Source organism: Pristiophorus japonicus, chromosome 12 (genome assembly GCF_044704955.1).
Source record: "Pristiophorus japonicus isolate sPriJap1 chromosome 12, sPriJap1.hap1, whole genome shotgun sequence".
Taxonomy (NCBI): domain Eukaryota; kingdom Metazoa; phylum Chordata; class Chondrichthyes; family Pristiophoridae; genus Pristiophorus; species Pristiophorus japonicus.
The window spans coordinates 177558418-177582800 of record NC_091988.1 but is presented as its reverse complement, the minus strand read 5'-3'; the positions used below and the strand labels follow the sequence as shown (position 1 = coordinate 177582800).

Here is a 24383-nt window from a genome sequence, read left to right as displayed (position 1 = left end):
TGGGTTGCCACAGGAGTGCTGGCCCCATTTTTCACACATTTGGAGTAAGCTTGAAGGTTGAATGTCTACTGGGAGGTAACTGACAGATCAAACAAATGACTGATGTTAAATTCTGTTCAACTGACAGGTTTGCTGATTACACACCTAATGAACCTACCCAAAGAGCTGTTCTTGGATTTTAGCTGTACATACCAATACTGTGGCAGTGGACAGGTACCTCAGACGGCCTGGATAAGAATGCTTTGGGAGGTAGCTCAATCAGAGACAATGATGCACTCTCACATGAGCCCCACTCAAGTATCACCTGCATTACATGCTCAAGTCCTGGAGCTGTATTTGAACCCACAACCTTCTGAAGCAGAGCCAAGCTGGCATTTAGGTACTGGATGTGATTCTAAAAGTGTTGAAATTATTTTCCAAAATTGCCTGCAATGCAGTTTATTTCAGGTAGAGAACTGGAATATTTTACAATCCTAATTATCAGGTCCAAGCCTCTGCTCTGGCTCATTGTTGTTGGTGTATTTCATAAACCTGATAGTACTCTTGTATGAGTAAGGTGGTTGTGGGTTCAAGCCTGTGAATTATAGTAACTAGTAAACTGAGCACTGGGCTTTGTACTAGCATTCATAACATCTGCATCTCACAACTGAGTAAATGGGGGTCAGTTAATACTGATAAGGGAGATTATGAATATTTAATTACAGGAAGGATTCTGGACTAATACTTTACTTTCAGTGTTTCACAGATATCCGATTGAGGTACATTACCATTAATATTGTATCAATAAGTACCTAAAATTAGAAATACCATCAGCATAAACATTGTAAGATACTGAGGAAGGGTAGTCTTTTGTGAATGATTTTCTAATACATAAAATAACAGAATTGAGGATGGCATGATGCACATTGCACTGGAGCATTGCAGAGGGATGGACACAGGATCAGATATCCAGTCTACCAAATTGCTGATCGTATCCACAGTACCAAAAAGCAAGCAAGTGCTACCCTGGAGAACAAACAGAGAGCTACTGGGAGAATCATCACTAGGATGTCACCGAGTGTAACGTAGCCAAGTTTGCCGACGATACAAAGATGGGAGGAAAAGCAATGTGTGAGGAGGACACAAAAAATCTGCAAAAGGACATAGACAGGCTAAGTGAGTGAGCAAAAATTTGGCAGATGGAGTATAACGTTGAAAAGTGTGAGATCATGCACTTTGGCAGAAAAAAAATCAAAGAGCAAGTTATTATTTAAATGGAGAAAGATTGCAAAGTGCAACAGTACAGCGGGACCCTGGGGGTACTTGTGCATGAAACACAAAAGGATAGTATGCAGGTACAGAAAGTGATCAGGAAGGCCAATGGAATCTTGGCCTTTATTGCAAAGGGGATGGAGTATAAAAGCAGGGAAGTCTTGCTACATCTATACCAGTATTAGTGAGGCCACACCTGGAATACTGCGTGCAGTTTTGTTTTCCATATTTACGAAAGGATATACTTGCTTTGGAGGCAGTTCAGAGAAAGTTCACTAGGGTGATTCCGGGGATGAGGGGGTTGACTTATGAGGAAAGGTTGAGTAGGTTGGGCCACTACTCATTGGAATTCAGAAGAATGAGAGGTGATCTTATCGAAACGTATAAGATTATGAGGGGGCTTGACAGAGTGGACGCAGAGAGGATGTTTCCACTGATGGGGGAGACTAGAACTAGAGGGCATGATCTTAGAATAAGGGGCCGCCCATTTAAAAGAGATGAGGAGGAATTTCTTCTCTCAGAGGGTTGTAAATCTGTGGAATTTGCTGCCTCAGAGAGCTGTGGAAGCTGGGACATTGAATACATTTAAGACAGAAATAGACAGTTTCTTAAACGATAAGGGGTTATGGGGAGCGGGCAGGGAAGTGGAGCTGAGTCCATGATCAGATCAGCCATGATCTTATTGAATGGCGGAGCAGGCTCGAGGGGTCGTATGGCCTACTCCTGCTCCTATTTCTTATGTTCTTATGTACTTTGTAGTCTGCATAATACCAAATGGGAAAATTAAGATCTGTAAAAATGATTTTGGGTAGTTACCGATCATTTTCCTCTTGAAAGAGTCCGGAGCTCATCTCCACTCCCTGCCTTGTCTCGCGACTCATGCCTGTGGTCTAGGGACATTTTTGGCTGAAGGATTGGGTTACTGACAAAGTACAAACCAAGTCGTGAGAACCGCGCTGAGATGCAGTCAGTAGTGTTTACAGGTCCAAGCAGATCCCAACAGCAAGTATTAAAGATGGTGCTATGTGCGGTCACACTGATAATCCGCAACAATTAGCTTAATTATTGGAATTCAACCGTGCAAGACGAAAATTAAAAATGGTGCAGACAATTGTTTAAGCTACATACAGCAAGCGGTGGTGGCGCCAGTGGGGAACAGGCAGGCACCAGAGTGATCAAATGTCTGTGAGCTTTTGCGGAATGCACACAACTAGATTTGGTTGAACAAAGTGAAGCTCTCTGTTTGTGTGTTGTGAGAGTCTATTCTTACTGAGTGTGTCAGCCTGGCTCAACGAGTAGCACTCAAATCTGGGTCAAAAGATTACAGGTTCGTGCACATAATCAAGGGTAACACACCTATGAGGGAATGCTGTATTTGCCATGTAGCCGTGGCTCAATGGTAGCAATCCCGCCTCTAAATCTAGGCTGACACTCCCAGTGCAGTGCTGAGGGAGTGCTGCACTGTCGGAGGTGCCGTATTTCGGATGAGACTTTAAACCGTGGCCCCGTCTGCCCTCTCAGGTGGATGTAATATTTCCCACAGTTACTATTTCGAAGAAGAGCAGGGGAGTTATCCCTGGTATCCTGGCCAATGTTTATGTCTCAACAAGCATCACCAAAACAGATTATCACATTGCTGTTTGTGGGAGCTTGCTGTGCACAAATTGCCTACCTAGTTTCCTACATTACAACAGTAACTACACTTTCATTAGCTGTAGGGGCCTTATGGCTTTCTCCTGTTACTATTTCTTATGTTCTTATGTTCTCATGCAGCTCCTTCAAGCAGCATTGGCTAATGCCTGGTGTCGACGGGCATTTTTGGCTGTACAGAGATCAGAAGGAAAGGAAAAAAATGAGAGAACATATCTTGGAAAAAGAAAATGTGAATCAGTATTTACCTGATGATTCCATAATCTCCAAAACAGGCAGTAAAATCTTGGGGTACACTGAAACAGTACTGATTGCTGAAAACCCTGGAGGCAGTGCAGGCTCTCAGTACCAAAGCCTCGTGATACAATATGGTGCAGCTGGGGAGGTTAAGCCTTTCAACACATACGAGTGAGAAAGAAAGGGAGACATCAGAAAATGGAGATAAACAGAGACACAAAGAAAGCGAGCCATCTAGAAAAAGAGATAAAGGGAGAGAATGATAAAGGCAGGCATCAAAGATGAACGGAAGTAGATCAAACATTATGTGAGAAAGAGAATTTCTAAGCTGAAGGCTGAAAGATTCCAGCCCAAAGACAGACACAAAACAGCAGGTGCACACATCACGGAGAAAGTGGGATAAGATAAATCAGAATTCAGATTATAAATAAAGGAGAGAGCAAGAATCGTCAGCAGCTACAAACACTCTACATCACATACGATATACAGGGTACAACCTTATTGTATTCTATTTGGAAATAATTTTTACATGATTATTTTTACAAGAAAGATTTTTCAGAATACACTCTTAGGAGAGGAATGGGTAAACACAAAATAACGTTTTTACTCGTGAAAATGATATTAATTTTGGATGACACCTTCGCACACTTAGGGGGAGAAATTCGGGTGAGCCCATTTAGGGCGCTAACTTTTAAAACTTGAAAAAATTAGCTCCAGGCGCTAATCTTTTTCAACTTTAAAAATATTGGTGGTTTGCGCTCCAGGAAGGAAGGAATAAGAACATAAGAATTAGGAACAGGAGTAGGCCATCTAGCCCCTCGAGCCTGCTCCGCCATTCAACAAGATCATGGCTGATCTGGCTGTGGACTCAGCTCCACTTAACCACCCGCTCCCCATAACCCTTAATTCCCTTATTGGTTAAAAATTTATATTTCTGTGACTTGAATACATTCAATGAGCTAGCCTCAACTGCTTCCTTGAGCAGAGAATTCCACAGATTCACAACCCTCTGGGAGAAGAAATACCTTTTCAACTCGGTTTTAAATTGGCTCTCCCGTATTTTAAGGCTGTGCCCCTTGGGTAAGATGATGGAATCAATTATTAAGGATGTCATCGCAGCGCATTTGGAAAGAGGTGACATGATAGGTACAAGTCAGCATGGATTTGTGAAAGGGAAATCATGCTTGACAAATCTTCTGGAATTTTTTGAGGATGTTTCCAGTAGAGTGGACAAGGGAGAACCAGTTGATGTGGTATATTTGGACTTTCAGAAGGCTTTCGACAAGGTCCCACACAAGAGATTAATGAGCAAAGTTAAAGCACATGGGATTGGGGGTAGTGTGCTGACATGGATTGAGAACTGGTTGTCAGACAGGAAGCAAAGAGTAGGAGTAAATGGGTACTTTTCAGAATGGCAGGCAGTGACTAGTGGGGTACCGCAAGGTTCTGTGCTGGGGCCCCAGCTGTTTACACTGTACATTAATGATTTAGACGAGGGGATTAAATGTAGTATCTCTAAATTTGCGGATGACACTAAGTTGGGTGGCAGTGTGAGCTGCGAGGAGGATGCTATGAGGCTGCAGAGTGACTTGGATATGTTAGGTGAGTGGGCAAATGCATGGCAGATGAAGTATAATGTGGATAAATGTGAGGTTATCCACTTTGGTGGTAAAAACAGAGAGACAGACTATTATCTGAATGGTGACAGATTAGGAAAAGGGGAGGTGCAACAAGACCTGGGTGTCATGGTACATCAGTCATTGAAGGTTGGCATGCAAGTACAGCAGGCGGTAAAGAAAGCAAATGGCATGTTGGCCTTCATAGCGAGGGGCAGGGAGGTGTTGCTACAGTTGTACAGGGCCTTGGTGAGGCCACATCTGGAATATTGTGTACAGTTTTGATCTCCTAACCTGAGGAAGGACATTCTTACTATTGAGGGAGTGCAGCGAAGGTTCACCAGACTGATTCCCGGGATGGCGGGACTGACCTATCAAGAAAGACTGGATCAACTGGGCTTGTATTCACTGGAGTTCAGAAGAATGAGAAGGGACCTTATAGAAACGTTTAAAATTCTGATGGGTTTAGACAGGTTAGATGCAGGAAGAATGTTCCCAATGTTGGGGAAGTCCAGAACCAAGGGTCACAGTCTAAGGATAAGGGGTAAGCCATTTAGGACCGAGATGAGGAGAAACTTCTTCACCCAGAGAGTGGTGAACCTGTGGAATTCTCTACCATAGAAAGTTGTTGAGGCCAATTCACTAAATATATTCAAAAAGGAGTTAGATGTAGTCCTTACTACTAGGGGGATCAAGGGGTATGGCGAGAAAGCAGGAATGGGGTACTGAAGTTGCATGTTCAGCCATGAACTCATTGAATGGCGGTGCAGGCTAGAAGGGCCGAATAGTCTACTCCTGCACCTATTTTCTATGTTTCTAGTCTCCCCGACCAGTGGAAACAACCTCTCTGCCTCTATCTTGTCTATCCCTTTTATTATTTTAAATGTTTCTATAAGATCACCCTCATCCTTCTGAACTCCAACGAGTAAAGACCCAGTCTACTCAATCTATCATCATAAGGTAACCCCCTCATCTCCGGAATCAGCCTAGTGAATCATCTCTGTACCCCCTCCAAAGCTAGTATATCCTTCCTTAAGTAAGGCGACCAAAACCGCACGCAGTACTCCAGGTGCGGCCTCACCAATACCCTATACAGTTGCAGAAGGACCTCCCTGCTTTTGTACTCCATCCCTCTTGCAATGAAGGCCAACATTCCATTCGCCTTCCTGATTACCTGCTGCACCTGCAAACTAACTTTTTGGGATTCGTGCACAAGGTCCCCCAGGTCCCTCTGCACCGCAGCATGTTGTAATTTCTCCCCATTCAAATAGTATTCCCTTTTTTTGTTTTTTTCCCCCAAGGTGGATGACCTCACACTTTCCGACATTGTATTCCATCTGCCAAACCTTAGCCCATTTGCTTAACCTATCTAAATCTCTTTGCACCCTCTCTGTGTCCTCTACACAACCTGCTTTCCCACTAATCTTTGTGTCATCTGCAAATTTTGTTACACTACACTCTGTCCCCTCTTCCAGGTCATCTATGTATATTGTAAACAGTTGTGGTCCCAGCACCGATCCCTATGGCACACCACTAACCACCGATTTCCAACCCGAAAAGGACCCATTTATCCCGACTCTCTGCTTTCTGTTAGCCAGCCAATTCTCTATCCATGCTAATACATTTCCACTGACCCGCGTACCATTATCTTCTGCAGTAACCTTTTGTGTGGCACCTTATCGAATGCCTTTTGAAAATCTAAATACACCACATCCATCGGTACACCTCTATCCACCATACTCGTTATATCCTCAAAGAATTCCAGTAAATTAGTTAAACATGATTTCCCCTTCATGAATCCATGCTCCGTCTGCTTGATTGCACTATTCCTATCTCGATGTCCCGCTATTTCTTCCTTAATGATAGTTTCAAGCATTTTCCCCACTACAGATGTTAAACTAACCAGCCTATAGTTACCTGCCTTTTGTCTGCCCCCTATTTTTAAACAGAGACGTTACATTAGCTGCTTTCCAATCCGCTGGTACCTCCCCAGAGTCCAGAGAATTTTGGTAGATTATAACGAATGCATCTGCTATAACTTCCGCCATCTCTTTAATACCCTGGGATGCATTTCATCAGGACCAGGGGACTTGTCTACCTGAGTCCCATTAGCCTGTCCAGCACTACCCCCTAGTGATAGTGATTGTCTCCAGGTCCTCCCTTCCCACATTCCTGTGACCAGCAATTTCTGGCATGGTTTCTGTGTCTTCCACTGTGAAGACCGAAGCAAAATAATTGTTTAAGGTCTCAGCCATTTCCACATTTCCCATTATTAAATCCCCCTTCTCATCTTCTAAGGGACCAACATTTACTTTAGTCACTCTTTTCCGTTTTATATATCTTAGTAAATGCTTTTACTATCCGTTTTTATGTTTTGCGCAAGTTTACCTTCGTAATCTATCTTTCCTTTCTTTATTGCTTTCTTTGTCATTCTTTGCTGTCGTTTAAAATTTTCCCAATCTTCTAGTTTCCCACTAACCTTGGCCACCTTATACGCATTGGTTTTTAATTTGATACTCTCCTTAATTTCCCTGGTTATCCACGGCTGGTTATCCCTTCTCTTACCGCCCTTCTTTTTCATTGGAATATATTTATGTTGAGCACTATGAAAGAGCTCCTTAAAAGTCCTCCACTGTTCCTCAATTGTGCCACTGTTTAGTCTGTGTTTCCAGTCTACTTTAGCCAACTCTGCCCTCATCCCACTGTAGTCCCCTTTGTTTAAGCATAGTATGCTCGTTTGAGACACTACTTCCTCATCCTCAATCTTTATTACAAATTCAACCATACTGTGATCATTCATTCCAAGAGGATCTTTTACTCGGAGATCGTTTATTATTCCTGTCTCATTACAGAGGACCAGATCTAAGATAGCTTGCTCCCTTGTAGGTTCTGTAACATACTGTTCTGAGAAACAATCCCATATGCATTCTATGAATTCCTCCTCCAGGCTACCCCGTGCGATTTGATCAATCGATATGTAGGTTAAAATCCCCCATGATTACTGCCGTTCCTTTTTCACATGTCTCCATTATTCCCTTGATTATTGCCCGCCCCACTGTGAAGTTATTATTTGGGGGCCTATAAACTACGCCCACCAGTGACTTTTTTCCCTTACTATCTCTAATCTCCAACCACAATGATTCAACATTTTGTTCATTAGAGCCAATATCATCTCTCACAACTGCCCTGATATCATCCTTTATTAACAGAGCTACCTCACCTCTTTCCCTTCTTGTCTATCTTTCCGAATCATCAGATACCCCTGTATGTTTAATTCCCAGTCTTGGCCACCCTGTAACCACGTTTCTGTAATGGCCACCAAATCATGCCCATTTGTAATGATTTGTGCCGTCAACTCATTTACTTTATTTCGAATGCTGCGTGCGTTTAGGTAGAGTGTTTTAATACTAGTTTTTAATCCATGATTTTTAGTTTTGACCCCTCCTGCAGCCCCTTTACATTCAGTGGCCCTTTTTGTTCTTTGCCTTGGGTTTCTCTGCCCTCCACTTTTACTCATCTCCTTTCTGTCTTTTGCTTTTGTCTCCTTTTTGTTTCTCTCTGTCTCCCTGCATTGGTTCCCATCCCCCTGCCACATTAGTTTAACTCCTCCCCAACAGCACTAGCAAACACTCCCCCTCGGACATTGGTTCCGGTTCTGCCTAGGTGCAGACCGTCCGGTTTGTACTGGTCCCACCTCCCCAAGAATCAAGCGCCCCACTTCCTTCTTGGAGCACAACGGCAGCAGGCGGGCCGGTAAGTGTGCAGTGCTGCATAATGGGCCATGCAGAGCTGCAGGGAAAGCTCCTTCCCTCCCTTAAAGGGAAGGGCCATCACTGCAGACTCTGCAAGGGACAAATTTACCTGGTCCCGACGGCAACTGCATTCCGGCCCGATCAGCCCGATGCACTGCAGCAGAGCGCCGGGCTGGTCAATCGTGGGAGAAAAGCATGGAAACAAAATGGACAGAGATCATTTCATAATTTTATTAACCGACCTCAGCTACCTTGCCTTTAAGCATCGCCCTGAAGCGCCCAGTCTCCCGATGAACGTCTCTTGCAGCTGCCGGCGTTTTCGCCCAGCAATGCTGCAGGGTACGGAACCAAAGTTTGGGTCCGGGGTGCTACTGGGGCAATGACATTATGATCTCTGGGCAACGGAGATCGGGGCACAACGCCATACCGCTGCCGCAAAGCTCTTGCCGAATATAGCAGGAGTCGATCTGCTCGCCGCGCCTAGGGCCCGTTATCACCCCCGGAGGCGATAACGGGAGAAGCTAAGGAGGCCAATTTCTCGGCTTTAATATTCATACTCCTAATCAGCACAGAATTGTCTTCCAACCCATGGAAGGGACACTGATGCTATAAAGAGAGTCATGGATGGGCCACATACACAAATTGCATGAGTTCACTGAAAATACACTCAAATGAGGATAAAACGCACCTCTATTCATCACAAGAGTCAAGTAGAACTATATTTGAAAAATTCTTGTTTGACAGCAAAAGCTTTGGACCATTATCTTAATCCTTGGGTATTAAAGGTCAAATTCTTGCTATTGTTTCTGTACCATTATAGAACATTATTCAAATAATTGAATGAACAAGCTCTCCGCAGTCGCACATGTCTTTAAAAGGTAACAACACTGTGTGAGGTTGGTAGGATGGGAGCTCTTTTAGACCAAAGCAGTCTCCCCACAAAGGTTGTAACAAACATGATTCTCAATATCGCCAACTGTTATGCTGCACAACACTGAATGAAGATGAACAATGGAACGGTCAAAAATAGCAGCCGAATGTCAAGCTGCCCAAATCCTATTTTCAGTAACAGTTGGTGCAATTTCCCTTCCCGTGGGTGTCCTTCCACACTTTAAATCCTCAATAGACAGCATTTACAAAATTACCTACTGACATCTAGTGATAAAAAACAGATTGTGCATCAACTTTTTCATTACACTGTTAAGTAACCATGGTCAACAAATGAAGTAAGAGACAGTATCAAGCTTAGGTTATGTCTGACTAATCTAACTGAATTTTTTGAGGCGGTCATTAGCATGGTGGATATGGATGTTGTCTATGGACCTCCAGTAACAGTAAAAATGAGAGCACACGGAATTGAAGATACCCTTGAGACAAGGGTCATATTGGTGGGGAGGCAGGAAACAGAAAGTAGAGATACCGGTTTGTTCTCTGATTGGCGGGATGTGACAAGTGATGTTCCACAGGGATCTATACTGGGGCCATAGCTTTTCCCAATATATATAATGTCTCGGATGAAGGAATAGAGAGTTGTCTATCCATGTTTGCAGATAACATTAAGTTAGGAGGCACAGTAAATTGTGCGAATGGGAACAAGATGTTACAATGGACAGAACAGACTGGAGGTACTGAATGGCCTGTTCCCAAGTTCCTAAGTGAAACCCAAATTTAACCTATTTTAACTTGAACAGATCCATGCCCATTTCTTCCATAACTTCCACTTTTCTTATGGCACCAAAATGTCGCTAACAAAAGTCATAATCGACCTCATCAGTCACTGTGACAGTGTTGCTTTATCCCTCCTTGATCTCCAACCTCCTTGACCTTTCCACAATTGGCCATCCCATCCTTTCCAACACCTGTCCTTTCTTATCCAGGTCCATGGGACTGCCCTCACACGTTTCTGTTTATCTCCAGCAATGGCTTCTCTACCCAACACTACACCATCAGCTCTGGAATCCTCCAAGGAACTATCCTTGGCGCACTCCTTTTCCTCATCTACATGTTGTCTTTCGGTAACATGACCCACAGACAAGGGGTCAACTTCTACATGTACACTGATGCAATCCAGCTCTTCCAGTCCACCATTCTTTGAACTCCTTATTTAAAACTCTGGTGCACAGATCCTGTGTCACACTAAGTCCCGCTCACTAATCATTCTAGTCTTACTAGTCTATCGTAGCTCTCCATCTCTTAACACCTCTCATTTGAAATCCTTGTCTTTGTCTTTTCCCCACCTGTCTCTGCTATCAGCTCCAGCTCTATATTCCCCCCCACCTCTCATTTGTTGCCTCTCACTTTTTGTGTATTCTCCCTTCTCTTTGATGCATTATTTTGAAAGCTGAAACTTCAGCTGCCTGATTTCTACTCTCTGGAATTTCCACTTTAACGCCACCTCTCTCCTGTCCTTTAAAACCCCTCCTCAGAATCCATCTCTTTTAGAAAGCTTTTCGCCACCCTCTTAATCTCACCTTTTCAGGCTTAGCATCCATTTTCCATGTGCTCATCTGTAAAGTGTCCGAACTTTTTTCTTTAAATGTTAAAGGTGCTATATAAATACAAATCGCTCTTGTTCTTAAAACTCAATATGAGCACCTTATTCAAATAAAATATTCAGAGGTTTTAAGTCCTAATCCTCATTTTTTTGAAACCATTAAATTTCAACTTTTAAAAATTAAAATTAAATTGAGATCATTACTTTTTGTAATGTATTCTGCATTATATTACAGTACAGCACCTGCTGGTGGCAGTGCAGGCCTATTCAGTTACTGCTTGCTGCAGCGCCACCATCAGCTCATTAATGGTACAGCAATCCCATCATAGCCCGTAATACAAGAAAACAAAGGGGCTGAAGTTGCGTGGTGCGAGATGCACACCCGCCCGTAGGGGCCCCACAGGTTCCAATTTAGGCATGCACTGCACATGCGGCAAAACCTGGAATTTGCGATCTGTCAAGAATCCTTCTGACATTGTTCTGACAGAAAAGAGCACTAGCAGGCGGAGAGTGCCCAACTTCTGCCCAGCGAATGCCCATGAAATTCTTACGCTGGCAAAAGCAGGCCCTACCAGCGTAAGAGTTTAAAAAATAGAAAAATAATTTTTTTCACTCATTTATATATTAAAACCCCTGTTCATTAAGGCAAGTTGATTTTTAGCCCCCTTAAATCATTAAAAAAGTATTAAAAATTAAAAATTTTTTTTTTAATTACATGTCATTTTAATTAAATTTAAATATGTAATGTGTTTATTAAAATTTATTTCATGTGTTTGTGTATTTTTGGGGATATTCCCATTCATATTTATGGCAGCTCCATAAAAACAGAACTCACTATAAGTATGAATGGGGATCCCCTACTTTCATTGGTTGGGCTGGCCCATGTGATCCCACAGGCGCTTGCAAAGCGCCCATGTCCCTGGGCTACGTGGGCCTCTAAGCAGGCCTACGCGTAGAGGCCCAGGACCACAAGTCGCCGAACCTCCTGGACTAACAGGTAAGTTCGTAGCAGTTAAGTTTTTTTGCAGGTCGGAGGCATCCGTCTGCGGGAAGCTTCCAACCGCAAATTCTACCCCTAAACGCTGGAAACTTTGTGTTATTCACATGACTAAAATAACCATTGTATAGTACAGAACCTTACCTGCATTTTGAAATCTATTTACTGAATAGACAACTAAACCCATTGTCTCCCTTTTTATGAAATAATTAACATAGATCTGATACTCTTTACCTATCTATCTGTTCTATCTTTCTTTGCCTCTTACAACTACCAGTTCTGATGAAGGTTCAGAATTCAAATGTTAATCTGTCTTTTCTCTTTTCAGATACCCTTAAGCTAGCTATATATATCCAGCATTTGTTTTTATTTCAGCTTTCTAATACCTGTATTCAGTTTTGCATTTTGTCTCTGCATTACTACTATGGGCAGTACTTGTCTGAACTCTTGATTTCCTGTCACTTCTCAACTTTACATGTCATCCTACATGCTCAACCTGCTTCCTATATCTCCCCTTGTCCTACTGTCAGTTTCACTTGTAATCGTGTTCCAGATGTACCTTTTATATACTGTTTACTACCTTATATACCTCTGAACTACTTTCTCAGTCATCTTCTTTCAAAAGGTCCATAACTCAATCTTCTGACATTCAAATTCACTCTCATAGCTCTTCTCTAATCCTTCTTCCTTGTGTCTCAGTGAACAGGACTGGACACAGTACTCAAGGTGTGAATTGAACACAGCACTGTACAATTTAAGCGTAACTAACTGCAACTTGTCCTCTACTGATTTATTTATATAATTCAGCATTCTATTTGCTTTGCTGAAATGATTAGACATCTTAAATGCTGAGTCTACTAATACTTCTAGATCACTTTCACCTTTACTCTTTGCTATTTCACTACCATTCATGGTGTACTTGTAAGGAATAATTTTAAGAATAGACACTTCCAGCAAGCAAAGCTCTATGCTGGGACCATACATTTGTAAATTTACCCCATTTTGTCCAAGTTTTTTTCTTCCTACATGAAGTAGTTTACGCTTGTCCATACTAAATTTAATCTACCACTGTTGCACCCACTTGAGTACTTTAACTCTCATTGTAGGTCTGTGACTGCCTTCTTAACTGCCCTACACCCTTATCTTACAGTTTAATGTCAGCAAAAACCTAATCATGATTTTCAGGGAATATTGACATTATGGCACATAGATGAGTTCAGTTCAGTTCAGTTCAGGGAAAAGCACTATTCTAATTACTGAAGCGATGAGAAGGGAGCGAGAAATTTAAGGGAAAAAAAGCAAGTGTTATTTGTATTTTCTTTCAGGTCAGGATATTTCTCCAGAACATTAATGCAGTCCTGATTGCGTAAGAGCTTGTTACACAAATAACTTTTGAAAATTCCACAGCATATGTGCACAAGGATAGCACCATTTAGAGGGCTTGCACAGAAAGATTAATTTCCATATTTAAAGAGGGAGTATCACCATTTGATAGTAACCATTTAAATAAATCAAAGAGTTATAAAGTTAACATTTGCGAAGCCCTGTGCCGCAAGAGCATCTGGGGAATGTGTGGCTGTGTGGGTGGCCTGCTGGGGGAACACAGCTTTGCTGAATTTAGCTTTAATATTTTTATCTTAAATAGTAAGTGTTACAACATTGGGGGTACTAGCTCAAAGACATTACTAGGCATCTCAGCTTAGCCCAAGAATGCTCAGCATCGATTTTATATGTTAATTCGGCTCCCTCACACGATTGGAGTCACAGACCAGTGCCTGCAATGACATCAGTACAGACATATTCACATAATGACCAAACAGACAGAACAAAACAAAAATACGCTAAAGTTGAATATAATTCTTGGTAAATGGTATCTTCAGGATACATGCTCAGACTCTCTCTCTAAAAAGAACATGTTTGTCATTTCTTTTTATAAAATGAAAATACAAGCATACCAAAAATACAGTTTACTATTTGAGATGGAATCTTTGGAAGATTTTATACCATCAATGTGCTCCAGAGCATAACATTTTGATAACCCGTTAGCCAAGTTCCCATTAGCACTGAGACAGATGGGTTCCTTTCCCCACAGTAACTCAATGAGCTGCACCGTGAGTTAGCTGGGCACCAGTTAGAATCCAGACCCTGATCATGGACTCTACATGTATTTTAAGTGGTCGAACGAGGTAAACATAATGACCTGTAACGCAGCACACAATGTAACATAAAATGTTCAGTAAGCCGAGGGCCAGAACACTTCAACAACAGATGATCTTCCACCTAGCACAGTGACAGGAACACTGGCCTATCAATGTGTCAGACTAGCACTCATTCTTTGGGTGCTCGCCGGCCTACTAAGCCCCCAATATGGCGGGCAGGAAGCACGCATACCTTTCCAACCGGAAGCGCGTCGCCTGCCATACTGGGACAGGAAAAAAATAATTGTACAGAACACACGCATGAAACAGCCATTACCCTTTACATAAAAAAAAGACTTGCATTTATATAATGCCTTTCACAACCACTGGATGTGCTTTACAGCCAATGAAGTACTTTTGGTATGTAGTTACTGTTGTAATGTGGGATGTGTGGCAGCCAATTTGCGCACAACAAGCTCCCACAAAGAGCAATGTGATAATCACCAGATAATCTGTTTTTGTTATGTTGATTGAGGGATAAATATTGGCCAGGACACTGGGGATAACTCCCCTGCTCTTCTTCGAAATAAAATCATGGGATCTTTTACGTCCACCTGCGAGAACAAACGGGGCCTTGGTTTAACATCTCATCCGAAAGACGGCATCTCCGACAGTGCAGCACTCCCTCAGCACTGCACTGCAGTGTCAGCCTAGATTTATATGCTCAGGTCTCTGGAGTGGGACTGAGAGGCGAGTGTGCTACCCACTGAGCCACAACTGACACTGCAACATATGCAAATCAGGGGCCTAACGCCTCTTTGAGGCTCCCTAATGCAAGCTTGGTGTCCCCTCAGTAAACGCTCAGTAAAACCAGACCATGAGACCACTTGCCATTAAACATGTAAGTTTTTGAAATTTACTTTCCTGAATGTGGAGGCGATAGGAGGATTGTTCCTCCCAACCCCATATTTAAACAACGTGAGCCACTGTTACCACCACCCAATCTCCACCGCTCCCCCATTGCTGCCACTGCTCCCCCTCCCCTCCCTCTTATCTCCTGCCCTCCAATCCCCCTCCCCTATAAGAGAGTTAACGGCCAACATTATTTTGCATCTGTGCACTAGCTTTTAGTGATTTTTGTGCCTGTGTACTCAAATCCCTTTGCTCCTCCACAGTTCCGAGTCTCTCACCGTTTAAAAAATATTTCAATTTGGCTTTCTTGAATCCAAAGTCGATGACTTCACACTTCTCCATATTTAACATCATCTGCTATAGTTTTGTCCACTCACTTAATCTATGTCTCTTTTTAACTTCCTGCTCCCATCTACAATACTTGCTGTGCCTTCTAACTTAATGTCACCTGCAAACTTGGAGAGGTTCAACCACCCAAATCCGTAAACCTCGGGACCGAGACCATTCTGGATTTGGGGTATTTCCGGATTTCGAAACGTATTTCCGATGTCCCCAATCTGAAAATGCCTGGGCCGAGGTTCAGGTATTTCTGGATTTCGGAACCCTTCGGCTGGCTGACTTTCGTGTACGCAGAACAGGGTCTGTCTTTTCCTATTTATCGCTGTGTACTGACACCTTAATGGAGATGCTTCTGAGAAGCCTACACATACATAATACCGCTGGATGCCCTTGTAATTAAAGAGATACCCTGTACAGGTAATAAAATTTCATTTTGACTTATTTTTTATCTCTTGCTGTATAGTCCAGTTAATGACTATAGCTGTTCTGCATTGGTTGAACATGCTGAGCACTGTGTCTAAGATTCCTGGATGTCATTTGGTTTTACCCTTCACTATTTTTACACCATACACGGAATACAGGTGTAACTTACTTTTTCTTCTTGTGCGCAGCACTTTAGATTTGTCGTTACTGTATTAAATTTTAGCTTTCAATTATCTGCCTAGATGCATATTTTATCCAACCCGGTCTATAATTTCTGAGCAGCCTCTTCTCGGTTTGAGGTCATGGAGCATTGCGATCGCAGGTCCATATTTGCACGGTTTGAAAACAAAGGCCGGTTTTGGGAACTGATTCCGGATGACTACGCTGTACCTGTATTTTCTAATGCGCCATTTAATGGTGAGTGTTGAGCGGCTATGTTCACTGAAAAAATGTTGGTTTTCAGATGACTATTTTGTATTGCGCCGTTTAAAAAATACAGCATGTGTGCCACTTAAAAAAATGTCCGGATTTTGGAACATTTTCCAGATTTCGGACGACCCCTCCACGGATCAGCGCGACGTCCGGATTTCGGAACATTCTGGATTTGGGAGGTTGAATCTGTATATAAAACTCTATTCCTTCATCCAAGTCATTGGTGAAAAGCTGAGACCCCAGTACAAATCCCTGGGAAACACCATTTGTCACATCCCACCAATCAGAGTACATTCCCTTTATCCCTACTCTGTCTCCTCGCACCCAACTAATTACCAACCCATGTCACAGGTTACCTCCAATTCCATGTGCTCTAATTTTTGCTAATAAGCTCCTGTTCAGAATGTTATCAAATGCCTTCTGGAAGTTCATATTGACAACATCCATAGACAATTCCCTATCCACTATGTTAGTGACATCAAAAAATTGCACCAGATTAATCAGACATGATCTCCCTTCACAAATTCAAGCTAACTTTTTTTTGATTAGCTCAGTCACTTTTTTCCTGATGATATATCCCAGTAACTTCTCCACAACTGACATTAAACTGACAGGGCTACAATTTACTGGTTTCTCCCTCCTTCCTTTCTTAAATAATAGAATGACAAATTTTCCAATCCAAAGGCACTATTCCTGAATCTAGAGAGCTATGAAAAATTATGACTAACGCATCTCCAATTTCCTGCACTTTTCTTCCAATAGCCTAGTGTGGAACCCTTCATGTCCTGGACTATTGGCTATCTTAAGTCCCGTTATTTTCTCCTTTACTATTTTCTTACTTATATGAAATCCACTAAGTTCCTCCCTTTGAATTATTTTTAGGTTCCCTTCTACTGCCGGTATTTTGTCTTCTCCCTCTATTGTGAAAACAGATACAAAGTGTTTAGCAAGTCAGTCGTTTCCTGATTATCCATCATTATATCATCGGTATCTATCTTTAATAGGCTCACAATCTGCCTTACCACTCTCTCAATATATTTTTTTTAAATGTTTTCTTTTCATACTTTCTTTTTGCACCTTTGATTACTTTCTTTGTTGCTTTTTATAGCTCCCTCAGTATATTGTATTTATGCTTTTCCTTGCATCACTTAACAGACAGGTCGGTGGATGGCATGTTTCACTACAATGGAATGCTCCATTGGATGGAGGTAGAAAATGGTCAGCACATTAAAAATACACAAACGGCTGGCTAATCATACCGTGACCCTGCCAGCAGTCACAGACCAGTGGTTTATGTGAGGAAATAACAAGAAAAAATAAAGTGAAAATGATCTAGAAAAAGCTACAACATTGGAACATTAGACCTCAACTTGGAGATCTGATATTCATACTTAAACTTGTCAGGTTCAACTGGGCTGCCTGGCTCAGTGGTACTGTTGAGACCAGCGAAGGTGTTTGTGACGTCGAGTGGACAATCCCAACTCTAGGGATGACAGAGGACAGTGTGAATGAATGGGGCTAACATTTGTAGGGAGGGAAGAAAAAAATATGGGCTAAACACAAAATAAATGCCATCAAATCTTTGACAGGTAGGACTTTAAGGGAGGGAAATTGCCCCCTAAGAGGTGATAACGCCTTTCCGATCAGGGGCTGCTAAATGGTCTGACCCATGCAGAATTGCTCCAGGGCCAGAGAAAATGGGTTTCCATTGCGCACTGCTGTGTTTCTGCCCCGCCCGGCGCTCCAACTCGTTGTCGGGCATGCAGCGACCCCTTACTGCCTGGCAGCAACTATTTTTCGCCCCGCAAGGAAAATTGCTCCCGCCGGTGGCCCCGACAGCTTTGTGCGGCGAGAAGCTGCTAGTGCCTGGGCCGGCCCCTTCGCCTTTAAAGAGGGCACACCGCTGCGGCCGCCATTTTATTTTAGCTGTCGGTCGACTCTGCAGTCAGCCAGTCAATGGTAGCCAAGGGTTCGGCCGGGCCGCCAACAGGCAGCCTAGCAGCCACTCTTGGGTGTCAGGCCGCTGGCCCAACCAAAGTCTTCCCTGGTGGCCCAGTGGGTGCCAAGGAGGCTTCACAGCATCCCTCCCCTCTAAGTGAAGGGATGTTGCTAAGCGTCAGAGCGATGCGGCATGTCGCGCTGATGACACCAGCCGCATTCCGACCCGCTTGCTACCCTCTGCCGCCCCGTTGATTTTTAAAGACAAAAGTGGCCAATTTCCCTCTATTCCCGACCCATCAATACTGGCGGTAATTTGCCAGTTAATTCGAATTATCCGCCCCAAATGGGGCGGAAGGCAATTTCAGCCCCTAAGAATCAGAAATGTGTTGGTTTGGCCTTACTTGAAGACAAATAAATAATTCCTACCATATAAACCCTTTCTTGCAGGGTTTACAATAGAAAGATCATTGCATGGGCTTCCTCCAATCACCAAATCAAACGGACCCCACTCATGAATCTGAAATAAAAAGGCACAGTCGATTCCAAATAAGATACCTGTCAAATTAACTTGAACTTTCTTCTTAAAAAATGTAAATGGTAAATCCAGAACCATTTATTATCTACTACCTCATTTCACCATTACAGGTCTTACTGTATCCAGTTATAGTTTGTGCTGTGACTGCACCCCGCCTCCACAATTACACAGGACATTTATGCACAACTACAAAATGGCATCCCAACAAAGGCAGATAAAAGTTTCTGACTTTGCAACAACTTGATTATTGGTTCTGTTATTGCATCTCCTGGTTTCCCAATAAGGCTGTTTGTTTCTCTTACGTTTTGCCTGCTGATGTTCCGGACATCATGCACGTATGTGATTCTTCCTTCATGCCGGACAGTTCCTACTGCAATTGAGTCTTCACATATTTCTGATGCAATATATCTCTCTACTTTAAATCCTAGGTCCCTTAAAACTAAATACCCTGTAGAAAACAAAAGAAACATCAATTAGCTGCTTTTAGGGCCAGCAATTTAAGATTCGGAAAAGGGGAGGTGCAACGAGACCTGGGTCTCATGGTACATCAGTCATTGAAATTTGGCATGCAGTTACAGCAGGCAGTGAAGAAGGCAAATGGCATGGTGGCCTTCATAGCGAGAGGATTTGAGTATAGGAGCAGGGAGGTCTTACTACAGTTGTACAGGACCTTGGTGAGGCTACACCTTGAATATTGTGTAAGTTTTGGTCTCCTAATCTGAGGAAGGACATTCTTGCTATTGAGGGAGTGCAGCGAAGGTTCACCAGACTGATTCCCGAGATGGCAGGACTGACATATGAAGAAAGACTGGATCGACTAGGCTTATATTCACTGGAATTTAGAAGAATGAGAGGGGATCTCATAGAAACATATAAAATTCTGACGGGATTGGACAGGTTAGATGCAGGAAGAATGTTTCCGATGTTGGGGAAGTCCAGAACCAGGAGTCACAGTCTAAGGATAAGGGGTAAGCCATTTAGGACCGAGCTGAGTAGAAACTTCTTGACTCAGAGTTGTGAACCTGTGGAATTCTCTACCACAGAAAGTTGTTGAGGCTAGTTCGTTAGGTATATTCAAAAGGGAGTTAGATGTGGCCCTTACGGCTAAAGGGATCAAGGGGTATGGAGAGAAAGCAGGAATGCGGTTGCATGATCAGCCATGATCATATTGAATGATGGTGAAGGCTCGAAGGGCCGAATGGCCTACTCCTGCACCTGTTATCTATGTTTCTATACCACTAAGGTGATATTATTGGGCACCACAGTAAATTAGTATAACAGTATGATAAGCTATTATGTATTTTAAAAATTCATTGCTAGTAAGGCCAGCATTTATTACCCATCCCTAGCTGCCCCTGAGAAGGTGACAGGCCTCCTTTGTTTATCTTATTGAAACATATAAGATACTGAGGGGGCTCGACAAGGTAGATACAGAGAGGATGTTTCCACTCATGATGGAATCTAGAACTAGGGGGCATAGTTGAAGAATAAGGGATCGCCCGTTTAGAACTGAGATGAGGAGGAATTTCTTCTCTCAGAGGGTCGTAAATCTGTGGAATTCTCTGCCCCAGAGAGCTGTGGAGGTTGGGTCATTGAATATATTTCGGATGGAGATCTACAGATTTTTGAACAATAAAGGAGTAAAGGGTAATGGGGAGCGGGCAGGGAAGTGGAGCTGTGCCCAAGATCAGATCAGCTGTGATCTTATTAAATGGCAGAGCAGGCTTGAGGGGCCAAATGGCCCACTCCTGCTCCTATTTCTTGTATTCTTTCTGAACCACTGCAGTCCATGTGGTGAAATTACTCCCATAGTGGTGTGGGGTATGGAGTTCAAGGATTTTGACCCAGCAACAATGAAGCAATGGCGATATATGCCAAAGTCAGGATAGTGTGTGACTTAGTGGGGAACTTGGAGATGGTGGTGTTCCCATGCAGGTTTGCAAACGCCTGCTGCCCTTGTCCTTCTAGCCTCAAAGCCTCCTTGATAAAGTGCAACATCCCCACCGACACCTGGGAGTCCCTGGCCAAAGACCGCCCTAAGTGGAGGAAGAGCATCCGGGAGGGCGCTGAGCACCTCGACTCTCGTTGTCGAGAGCATGCAGAAAGAAGGAGCATGCGGCAAACAGACTCCTCATCCACCCTTTCCTTCAACCACTGTCTGTCCCACCTGTGACAGAGACTGTAATTCCGGTATTGGACTGTACAGTCACCTGAGAGCTCATTTTTAGAGTGGAAGTAAGTCTTCCTCAATTTCGAGGGACTGCCTATGATGATCTAGGTATTAGAGGTTGCGGGTTTGAGAGGTGCTGTAAAAGAAACCTTGGTGAATTGCTGCAGTGTATTCTGCAGATAGGACACACTGAAGCCATGCTGTTTTGGTGGTGGAAGGAGTGAATGTTTAAGGAGGTGGATCATGCCCTTAGTTTCCTCGTTTTAGTTCAATTAATAAGGGGTGGGTCTGGTACTTCTGGAAAGAAGGAAAATTGGAAACCAAGTTTCCCGAGGCTGCTGTCGTTTCCTGGCTGATTAGCACATGTAGAAACCTTGGAGTAGCGTGCATTCCCCCTCAGTCTAGAAATGGTGTATGTTGTGTGGGCAACCTAAAGGCAGAAAGAAGTATATAAAGGATCAGGCAAAAAGGACAATGTTAGTCAAAATACTGATCGAGGACAATTATCCCTCTCTCCCAACATAGGAACATATGCTTCAGAATTTAAAAACAATAAAAATCAACGTAAAGGGCCATGGTTATGTAGGCTGTAAAGAATAAAAATGACTAGTAAGTTAAAGAGTAGTCATGGAGTGAGGAAGGGAAGATCAAGGAAGGGAAGAAATTCTAAAGTTTTGAGGTGCTGGAAGCAAGCGAATTTTAGTAGAAAGCAGTGCAATAAGCCTCATTTTCAATACAGAGTGGGAAAGTATGGGACAGAATTTGATGCTTAGGAGGATAAAGAAGAAAATTCAGAGGAGCACTGACAACAGTAGTATTGATAAAATACAAATACAGAGGAAAGAATGTGATAAGGAGAGAGAATGGAAGCTGGAGATGAAAGAGGGGCTGTCCATCTGCAGGCAAGATTTTCCTTGTATCTTGTTTAGGATTTTATGAGCGAGCTGTTAGAAGAGTTTCCCATGATATGGGAGCACTAACCAAGCACTTAGATAGTCCAGCGCTTCAGAGAGATAAGAGCTGCTGAAGGGGAATGAAATGCTTGGCATTGAAGAGGAAACCAAGGAGCCAATTTTCACTTTCAGTGCAAGCGGTAAACTAGTGGTTGTGGATCGGCTGCCCATTAGACACACTGCATTGAGGTCAACTGCCAGCTTACTGCCCTGCTGAAAGTGAGACTGACGCCCTCACCCACCAAACATCTTGTAGACAGCCTAAGCAATGGATGAGACGTGGGAGTTCTATTTGACATCAGCAGAGATAGCAAGGCTAAGAATACTGATAGGTGAATGAGGACTAAAGGTCGTAGTTGGAAGGGTAAGAGTAACTACCTTTCTTGGGGACATGATGAACAAGAGCAAATTTACAAGCAAGTTGGATTAGGATCAGAGGTCTTATTGGAGTCTAGAGTAAAAAGATTCAGCAGAGCCAGCTGGGATAAAACGTGATGTTGCTTACAATAGTCGAATAGAATGGAGAATATTGAGATTAAAGTTAAAGAAGAAAAGTTAATCAAGGCAGTCAGCTTTCTTTTAGCAGAGTTAGCAAATGTAATAGAAGGGTAGAAAGGAGGTTCCGTGGAAATTATGAGAGAGCAGTTTGACCTTGACCAGAGAAGCGCTGCTGGAGGCACAATAAAACAGCAATTGATACTTCTTTTCAATAAAGTTGACTTTGGCAGTACAAATAGTGCATTTACAGAAATGGAGAGCCAAGATAAAATTGCACAGCATGCTACAGACCAATTAAGGTACCAGGTTGCAACTGGCAGAATTTTTAAGTAGATGGTGGAACAGCATAATTGATTGAGCCAAGATGCAGTTTCAATGTTCCCAGTATCCTTAACAATATAAAACAAACATGTGTTACTGGATTATTTATTTCTCACCAACTTTCTCATCCTTTCCTGAAGGTGTGGTCTTCTTGCTGGGGGATTGTTCTTGGGTGTTTTCTGGTGCTTTGTTGAACCGACTGTTTTCCTGTGTGAGCCTGGTCAGTGATTAAACTCATCAAGGGGTGGGGGAGGGGGAGCAGGTGGGGGGGGGGCTGCAGGGACAGTGCAGATCACAGACGAGCTAGATCCTGGGAACACAGGCAAGCCTGATCCTGTCCATACCCTATGTACACGTATGTACATTTCCAATAGGAATAATTGAATAGTGATCAGAAACTGTAACTGTATCAGATTTCCCCATCCCTGATTCAGAAGCTGAGGAACATTTACAGTCAAGCAACCACTAATCTAAGATCACAGGTTCGGGATCAAACCTAGGACCTTCTTGGTTTTCACAGCTCACCTAATCATCAGATAAACAAAGGAAGCCACGGGGTCTGTATTGGGGCTGTTCTTATTTACAATAAACATAAATGTTGTGCTACTGGGAATTGAGGGAACTATATCAAAATTTGCTGATGGCCCCAAATTGGGAAAGCATAGCAAATTGTGACATAGATACGCTATTACGTCGGACACAAACATATCCAATGCTGTTCAATGTAGAGAAATGTGAAGTAATATATTTTAGTGGAAATAAGAGGGAAAGGAAATATATCTTAAACAGAGTAGAGGAGCAGAGGGACTTTGGTGAGCAGGAACAGAATTCATTAAAGGTGTCAATGCATTGCAGATAAAGTCATAAAAAAGGAAAATGGATTCTTTAGCAATATGTCTAGAAGCATTCAATACAAAATGCTCAACTTATAAAATACCTTAATTAGACCACAGATTTTTAGGCAGCCTACTTTGGAAGGATATAAAGGACAATAGAAAAGGCACAATGTAGATTCACTGAGCTGTCATCAAGGTTGAGGGTGTTGTGTATCTGTAAAGCATGCACTCCCATGTTCCGCCACCCGGGAGCTCATCCCCTGAAGTCCCAAGGGATCCCAGCATCCCTTGGGAGCACTATATATAAGCCAGCCCCGAAGGCCTGTTTCTCACTCTGGAACGTCTTATTAAAGACTGAGGTCACTGTTACTTTAACCTCCCTGTGTGCAGCCTCATCTGTGTTAGGAACACAATAACTGGCGACGGGAATACGAATCCAATGCAAAGATGCAGCAAACTGTGGGCATCCTGAAGAAGTTCTCGGAGGATGAGGACTGGGAAGCCTATGTCGAACGGCTAGACCAGTACTTTGTAGCCAACGAGCTGGATGGAGAAGGAAGCGCTGCAAAAAGGAGAGCAGTCCTCCTCACAGTCTGCGGAGCATCAACCTACAGCCTCATGAAGAATCTTCTGGCTCCGGTGAAACCCACAAATAAGTCGTATGAGGAGCTGTGTACACTGGGTCGGGAGCATCTTAACATGAGGGAAAGCGTGCTGATGGTGAGGTATCGGTTCTACACGTGCCAGCGATCTGAAGGTCAGGAACTGGCGAGCTACGTCGCCAAGTTAAGGCGACTTGCAGGACAATGTGAGTTTGATGGCTACCTGGAGCAAATGCTCAGAGACTTTTTTGTACTGGGCATTGGCCATGAGACCATCCTACGAAAA

At 43.1% G+C, this 24383-nt stretch overlaps 1 protein-coding gene across 1 annotated transcript in view; it reads right to left on the bottom strand.

The window, feature by feature from the left end:
- Positions 1 to 24383, bottom strand: part of dnmt3bb.1 (DNA (cytosine-5-)-methyltransferase 3 beta, duplicate b.1) — a 294113-nt gene that overhangs the window by 42460 nt on the left and 227270 nt on the right. Inside the window, exons 16-17 of the mRNA XM_070895082.1 lie at positions 19020 to 19165; positions 18609 to 18699 (exon numbers count right to left, since the gene is read on the bottom strand). Coding sequence (XP_070751183.1) covers positions 18609 to 18699; positions 19020 to 19165 — 237 coding nt within the window. The remainder of the gene's footprint in view (positions 1 to 18608; positions 18700 to 19019; positions 19166 to 24383) is intronic.